This window comes from Apium graveolens, unplaced genomic scaffold (assembly GCF_009905375.1).
Source record: "Apium graveolens cultivar Ventura unplaced genomic scaffold, ASM990537v1 ctg2072, whole genome shotgun sequence".
Lineage (NCBI taxonomy): Eukaryota > Viridiplantae > Streptophyta > Magnoliopsida > Apiales > Apiaceae > Apium > Apium graveolens.
The window spans coordinates 164788-173645 of record NW_027417518.1 but is presented as its reverse complement, the minus strand read 5'-3'; the positions used below and the strand labels follow the sequence as shown (position 1 = coordinate 173645).

Here is an 8858-nt window from a genome sequence, read left to right as displayed (position 1 = left end):
ATAAAATATAGACACAACTGATTAAAACATAAAAATATCAACTTACTTGGTACTTGTAGTTCCAAATTAACACAATTCTCGAGTATAAACTCAGTATTTCCCTGCACAAAGAACGTCGGATTGTGGAAGCACGAGAGGATGACCTTTATTTTAAATATTTGCTCTCTCAATCATAAAATCTGGATATATCATCTTATTGTATATTGACAGAACAAATTGACGTATTTCCACCCCTATTCATCTTAGCTTCTAAATACCCAATCTAGTTTCAAATGAGAGATAAACTCCAGATTTATAACATTTCCAAACAAGTCGAGTTTGACGTTAACCATGTACATAGGCTCAAATCAGTTGGATAAGAAAAAACTTGGACTCGAGTTATAGACTTTATTCAGTTATATTTATTTACTACTCGGATAAGAATTATTACCCTACCGTTAAAAATATAAAAGAAATATTACCAGGAGTTGGTTGTTCACCTTTAAACAAGTTAACAACTTTATAATCATAATCAATCTCTGCTTGAAGCACAGCTAAATTCAATACCTACCCACCCTATTTTCTGTCCATAATACCACATTCAAAAACTAAAATCTGACACATAATACATTTTCTTAATTCAATAATGCCAAACAGATCAACACTATAATGAACAATACTTTTGGACACATCTCAGGACTAGGAACAATAAACATTAAGAAACATCAAAATGAAGCCCTGAATTTGAAATCATCTTAAATCATAGCCTTGAAATGCAAAGCCCTAATTATTAGAATACCTAAAATATATAAAAAAAGATTATAGGAGGTTTAAGGTGAAATAAACATAAACAAATCACTTGAGCCCTGACTTCCTATCTTCAATTAAGCCCTAATTAGAAATCCAAAATCCCAATTACTTACCAGAGATTGAAAGTGGTGTCAAAAGAAAGTGAGGGTGGTACTAAGAGAGATTAGCCGGAGAGATTAGCCAGAAAGAGAGAGCAGAGAGCGAGGGAGAGTGAAAGTGCGGAAAGTGAGAGACGATTGAGATAGGGTGTTTGAGTCGGAGAGAGTTGATTGAGTGCAGTTGTATGAAAATTTGGGCGGCATTAGCCCAAAAGTTTCCCGCCCTAGCCCAAAAGTTTTCCGTGACTGAGTCCAATATAGTTAAACTTCCATAAAATATTACTCAATAAATAAATAGCCTTGACTAAATAATAATTTTAATAATCCCGACTCAGATCATTTAATATAAATTAATTATTCACTTATTTAATAATTTAATATTGTTTATTAAATTACATAAGTCTCGTATAATATATAAATTAATAGTTTCATCTTATATTAAAATTATATATTTTTTCTAAATTATATTTTTAAAATAAGACTATAATGTAAACTTACTTTTTTATGAAATTTATTTCGACCTACACAAAAGTAAGCAATATTATTGTTTTAAGGACATCATTTAGAATGACTACAATAATGTCATAATCTTCCTTTTCATCTTCTTTCCATTTTTTATAATAGTATTAATTATTTGTTCTATTTTCTCCATAATAATCAATAACATTTTCGGTATTCATTGGCATCACGATAATCAATAACATTTTCGGCATATTATTTGTAAAAAATATGTTTAAAAGAAATTAAAAATGATGTATATCGATAAATTAATAAGATTATTAATTGATTTATTAATTAATATCTTGAGTAATTAATAATTTTTTCTAGTCCCGAGTGTATTAATTTATCGAGGTTTACCTATAGGTAGAAAATACTTAAACTATATCATAATAATAAATCTTGAAGTAATTATCACTAATAGTAATTGAAGTAATTAGGAAAATATATCTCGTTGGTGAGACAGGAGAATACCTGTAGGCCTTGCATGCGACCCCTTGGAGTCTGGTCATGCGATGTGGCCTTATGGAGAACAGGGCCTCGCATGCGACCCATTAGAGTCTGGTCATGCGATGTGGTTGTAGAGAGAGTACGTGAGATCGAAGGAGACCTAGCCACGCATAGCGATCCTTCCTCCCATTCGACCCCTTGAGGCCTGGTCATGGGTCTTCAAGTCAAATAGAGAATAAGTTGATAGCGAAATATCTCCTTTTAGGACTAGCCTTGGATGCCTTCAATTTTTGTATTGTAATAGAGATTTTTTTCATGTTATACGATCTCAGAAATATATTGTGAATGTTGACCTCGAAGAGGTCCTTCCAAGTGTGATATAAACCCTATGATGTGTCCCCTATGAGATCATGTAGTCATAAGATGTTGTAATTATATCTTCTGTCTAGCTTGTATGTGAGTTTATCCTCCAACTGATATGTTAGAGCCTCTCCGAAATATGGAGAAATTACTCTTACTTGTTAGTATGGGTGCAGGACTGACCACTTGATAATATGGGGACATGCTACCCCTCATACTAATATTGTTGTAGGCCACCCCTCCTAGTAATATGGAGTCATGCATGATATGAGGAGATGACTCCCCTCTTAGTAGTGTAAGGACATGACTCCTCTCTTAGTAGTATGAGGACAAAACTCCCCTCTTAGTAGTATGAGGACATGACTCCCCTCTGTTGAGAGCTGGACTTGATCTCTATCTTGTTGAGAGGTGGACAAGACTCTCTTCCCGATTGAGAGGTGGACAGGACTCCAGTCATGTTGAGAGGTGGACATGACCCCCTTACTGCTGGAGATGGATAAGACTCATCTCCTAGTAAGAGGAGGGCAACAACTTTCTTTTAAGAGAAGGGCAGGACTCACCTCCAAGTAAGAGGTGGACATGCCCCCCTTCCTGTTGGAGAGGCAGTCACGACTCACCTCATAGTAAGAGATGGGGAGGTGTCACCTCCTAGTAATAGGTGAACATGACTATCCTTCTTTATATATTCTCACATGTCATTATGCAAAGTCTTGGTCAATATACGGTACATGATCCCGATCCATATACAAATTAGGAGAGCTCTTCTATATTCTTGAGCGTGTTTATTAAGCCCAATATTATTATTAATTATTATAATGGGTCTGTTTATAGCCTATATCCATATTTGGGCATAACCTATATATATATATATATCATTTATAATTATAATAATGTGGTGAGGATAACTATAGCTGTCTTTAGTGTTAAATATAGTACCAACTATCCATTTATGCATTTATAAGACATAGTATATCATTGAAGTATATATTTTTTATTTTGGTCCAATATTATAGATGGACTATTATTATGCATTCGACTTAATCTTATATGTACTTTATTTATTACTTACTATTATAAATTCGTATCTATATTTATAATGTGTTGAAAGCAAGAGTCGATCGACTGAGGGTGTGATGTGAGCTTTAACATCACTTTAAATTATATCTATATTGATATATGCTTTTAACATTGTCTTCTAAACAATGGATGTCCAACTACCGATATCTTTTATCAGAATTCTAGTAGTGCCTCCATCTAAACCGTTTTTGACTTACTTGATATATAATTACCGTCATTAAAACTAAAATCCGTATAGTTGGAACGTTAAATTTTTTCATGAACCCTTCAAAACTAACAAAGTTAACTTCCGTATAGTTGGATCATTAAAATTAAACTTGGAAAATCACAAAACTAGTAATCCTTTCAATTAACGGCCTAACCTCTGAATACAAATCTTAAATCATGTATCTCCCACAAATATTTGAACAATATAATATATTTTTGATATAATTTTTACACGCGTATTACTATGTGTTAATTAGTTTTTAATGTATATATTATGTTCTCGTACTAAACATTTATTTATACCATTTAAAATAAATTTGACCGGTGACTAAAATAATTCTTAATATGTTGTTTATGTTATTAGAGTACCCCAGTGTTTTTTTTAAAATTTAATAAATAATTTCATATTTATTAATATGTTGTTTATGTTATTAGAGTACCTCGCATACCCTGCAAACCTTGTTGCTGATTCTTCTTAGAAGATGAGGAGTCAGAGCTTTTGCTAATTCATGGGTACTTGTCCTTAGCGTCATACTCCTGATCCGTCTTCCTCTTCTTGTCTCCAGTAGGTTCGTTATTCACAGCTGTCTTCTTCATACTCTCCTCCATCTTGATATACTTTCCGGCTCTATCCTGGAGCTGCAACATACTCTCGGGAGGGAATTTAGCCAGGGACATCTTAAAGAACTCATCACTAGTCTCTTGCTGTAGGGCTATCATAGCTACCTTATCATCAAGATCAGGGAGCTTCAAAGCCTCCTTCATAAACCGATTCAGATACTCTCTCAAGGACTCCTTTACTCCTTGGATTATGCCCATGAGAGAGGATGAACTCTTCTCGTACACTCTGCCACTTATAAATTGCTTGATAAAAGCTTGGCTCAAGTCGTTAAAGGACCCAATAGAGTTCGGAGGCAGACGACTATACCAACTTTGAGCCATACCCGACAGGGTTTGAGGGAAGGCCTGACACTTAATAGCGTCATTCATGGGCTGTAGCAGCAGGGCATTAGAGAACGTCCTAACATGGTTAGCAGGGTTGCCAGTACCATCATATGCTTTGATGATGGGCATCTTCAACTTCCTAGAAATGTGAGTGTTCATTATCTCATCAGTGAATGGTGGGTTTGGATCATTGGGATCTCCCAGGTGTATAAGATCACTTGGATCAGCCCTTGGGGCAACTGCCCTTCTTGGTATTGGACCATCCAGATTATGATTGGGGGAGGACCTCTTCGTCTTGGAGCAAGTGGGGGTCTTGGAGTCAGTTGTGCCTCTAGGTCACACTTCAATCTTTGGATCTCAGCTTCATGAGCCCTGATCCTCTCTTGAACGTCTTGGGGGATCATCCCTTGAGTGCTCCTGGAGCGTGTTTAGTATCACCATTGGTTCTTTACCAACACGTCTCCTTCTTAGAGCAACATCATCATCAGATAATTCAGATTCTTTTTTAGTATAAGGTCCTGAGAATTCTTGATCCTCCGGAATAGGAGCCCAACCACGTATGTATTAGGGTATCCGCCCTTGTGCTTCACCCCTATCAGAGTGTCCACTCCCTTCAACTTCAGGGTATAGAGGCATCCCGTAAGGGTGGTTAGTGGTCACGATCATCGAGTACTCATACCCAACGGGCTGAGAGCTCACAGGTGCATGTACCTATTGCAATTGGGGATTCATTCCTTGAGGAGCCGGGGGAGTCGACCCTTGTGGTGAGCCTCAGTTGCCCCTACCAGGGTTCCTCCTTGTGAGGAGGCATAAGTTGAGTGAGGTGGTACTTCCACCTGATGCGACTGTTCGTTATGGAACAGGAGTGTCTGTCCACCATTGTTTCTTCCTCGTGTATTCACCTTGGTTGTTGTAGTCTTCTCACAGACGGTGCCAAATGTTGTGGAATAAAAACCTGAGTACTTAGTATTTAATGCTAGGCTTGGTGAGCTTCGAGCTTTAATGGCTGCTCTTGCGTTCGGGACTATCGGTCCTAGCAAGATGCCTACGTATCTCTGTGTTGTAGAGAATCAAGCCAAAAACGTAGTTCTACATTGAGGGGTAGAGCCCTTTATATAGTGGTGAGTCTAGGGTTAGACTTCTGTTGGGAGACTTGGTGGACAAGTCTCCAACTTAGATGGTAAATAGGAGTCCTCTTGGGGAAGGGGATCCAGAACCTTCTATGTAGGACTTTGAGTCCGTTTAGAACACATGTCTTGCTCTTCCAGCCGTATTGGGCCTAGTCCGTGAACAGCTCGTGTTCGTGGACTTGATGACCTCCGCTGGTGGGCCTTGGTTGCTTGGGGCCGTTGTAGGACTGTTACGAAGCTTAAAACCAGACATGCCTGCTACGAAGCTTGGACCAGATAGGCCTGTGTTGGACTTTTCGGACAAGAAGCCCAAGTGCAATTAATGCGATATTAATGTGTCTTTAGGATGTATTTTTATCCATATCACATACCATTCGCGATTCCAATAAAATTTTATTCTATCTCAAGAGGTGCTATGGATTTAGTTTAGGATGAAGAAGAACCGTGCTTATACTTCCATAGAAGGTGCGCCAAAGCTTGTGAATGAACTTGCTGACGTAATAGATTTATCATCCACAAACTCAATGAATTCAGATGTTCTACGAAAAGAGGAGAATTTAAATTGTAAGCCTTTTTCGATGAGGTAACCCTCTTTCCCCTTGCTTAGATGCATTTCACTTTCTAGAATATATCTATGTGGATATAAATGTGGACTTAGCTTTCCTGGACATATATATATAATGCATACTATGAGGCACCTTGAATGTTTTGTTTTATAACATTTTTTTGTTGAATAATATTTGAATCAATCAAGGAGTTGTCGTAATACCCCAAGATTTAGAGATATCTTGATTTTAAATTATGATATCCAAGGTGGTCGAGCCCTCCCATCCTCTTCTTTAAAATTTGTTCTGTGCTCGATTTGTGCACTCTACGGGTGCAGAAACAGTTGAATATAACACTTAACAAATTCAAAACCTTTTCAAATTTCTTGAGATTTTTTAAGAGTAGTTTACTTAATATTTAATTATTGTGATACATAAATAAATTACTTATGTATGTAGTCTTGGAGTACGTGGCTGATGTGATAAATGATTTGTGTTCATTTTAAATATACCAAACTCGAGTTTAGACATGAATATTAGTTCGGTAAAGTTACACATCATTATTCGGTATCTTAAAACTTTGTTTGATTAAAAGTTCATCTGAGTTCAATTCATTTCTGTTTTGTCACTTGAAGCACTACTGCTCAAGATTTTTCAATTAAGCTTAGGGTTGATGGAGGTAGATAGACTTCTATCATGTTTACTTTTTTTTGTTACTTGGAGGGGTGTATTCATTTCACATTTTAAAGGATAAATAATAATCCATGGTTTTTAAAAGATTTTTCGTTGATTTTAATTGTTTGTGGGTTTTGAGGGAGTTGATAAAAAACTTTTGTATTCATTTCTTTAAAATTTGTTCTATGCTCGATTTTGCACTCTACGGTGCAGAAACAGTTGAATATAACACTTTAACAAATTCAAAGCCTTTTCAAATATCTTGAGATTTTTTAAGAGTAGTTTACTTAATATTTAATTATTGTGATACATAAATAAATTACTTTATGTATATGGTCTTGGAGTACGTGGCTGATGTGATAAATGAAAACCCGATTGCTTGCATCCCCGTCAATGGTATAAATAAAAGTACATGGGAGCAACAACGAGGATCAGTAGATATTTCTCGTCATAGGTGGTGGCGATGTAAATCTTGTGTCCGAGAGATTTCCCCTTATAGTGTTGATGCTGCTGATAAAAGATCGAACGAACTAGAAGACTGTGCAAAGTCATTGTCTATAGACTCATGCAATATGAATGTAAATTGTCAACATTTCTCGATACAGTATTCCTTTTCCATTACTTATATTTTCTTAAGGGATTAAAAAAACATGATTTTCGTCAAACTCGTTCGAGTTCGTCCTTGTATGAGTTCGATAATTTCATTCAATTTCTCTTATCGAAAACGAGTTCGAACAACATAATTTGTTCGATAATTTTAATGAACATAATCAAGTTTTCAAGTTGTTCGACTTGAGGTCGGTTTATGTTCAGCTCGAGTTCGACTCATTCGTTAAACTCGAGTTTGATTCGACAAAAATAGTTGTATATAAAATATATATTATTCATAATTTATATTTAATTAAATTTATAATTACTTAAAATAAATATTATTTTTTACAAAAATTTTAAATAAAAATATAGGTAAAAATTACTTTTTAAAATAATATATAATGTTCATAAACAGTTTGTTTTCGGTTCATCTCTATATATTCGTGAACGATTTGTGTTCGTTTCGAATATACCGAACTCGAGTTTAGACAAGAATATTAGTTCGGTAAAGTTACACATCATTATTCTGTATCTTAAAACTTTGTTTGATTAAAAGTTCATCTGAGTTCAATTCGTTTCTGTTTTGTCACTTCAAGCACTACTGCTCAAGATTTTTCAATTAAGCTCAGGGTTGATGGAGGTAGATAGACTTTTATCATTATTACTTTTTTTTGTTACTTGGAGGGGTGTATTCATTTCACATTTTAAAAGATCAATAATAATCCTTCAAAAAATCTTGTAGAGTCTAGCTGATTTTGTGAAATTTCGAGAAATCCTTCAAAATCTCATGTATTTTAAAGAGATTTCAAAAGATTAAAAATGAACTAGTAAATCCATCAAACTCCACAAGGTTTTCAAATAAAAAAAATCCACAGACTTTTGAATACAATCCGATTTTGATGGACTTTTAAAAATTCAAATTGAATAATGTCGTCAAATTTGGTAGATTTTTTAAAATCTAAATTGAATACACTCAGATTTTGAAAGATATTCTAATCACTATTAAATATCATCAGATTTTAAAAGATTTTTTAAAATCTTAATTGAATGCCCCTTGATTTCAAAAATCCACATAAATATTTCAAAATCTTGATTGAATACACCCCTCTTAAACATAAATAGACACACACCCCCCTTATTTTTGACAAGATTTAAACCCACAAAAAGGCTAAACCAAGAGGTGTGGGTTACAGTATTATGTTTATGTATTATATAAGTAATATCTATATTCTATTTTTTGCTCCCATTATACTTTGCATTTGAAAACACTACATCGGTATGTTCTTTAAATTGTTGTTTTTTAATTATTGTTATTTGATCTGTAACAAAAGCTAATTATGTATAGGTTCCCACAAAAAGAACAATACTAAACCTCTGCAAAGGACGTAAACATGGTCCACAGTATTGGCGAAAGTGAAGCAGAGATCCCATATAATGTTTCACTACAATTGCTAGCGAGCGTAGCGGTAGAAATTATGACATCTGATCAACCT

General features: G+C 35.0%; 1 protein-coding gene across 1 annotated transcript; it reads right to left on the bottom strand.

Annotated features, from left to right (window-relative positions):
• Nucleotides 1–3986: 3986 nt before the first annotated feature.
• On the bottom strand, nucleotides 3987–4421 carry LOC141700305 (uncharacterized). Its single transcript, XM_074504101.1, has one exon. It carries the CDS (start codon nucleotides 4419–4421, stop codon nucleotides 3987–3989), a length of 435 nt encoding a protein of 144 aa, XP_074360202.1.
• Nucleotides 4422–8858: the final 4437 nt, after the last annotated feature.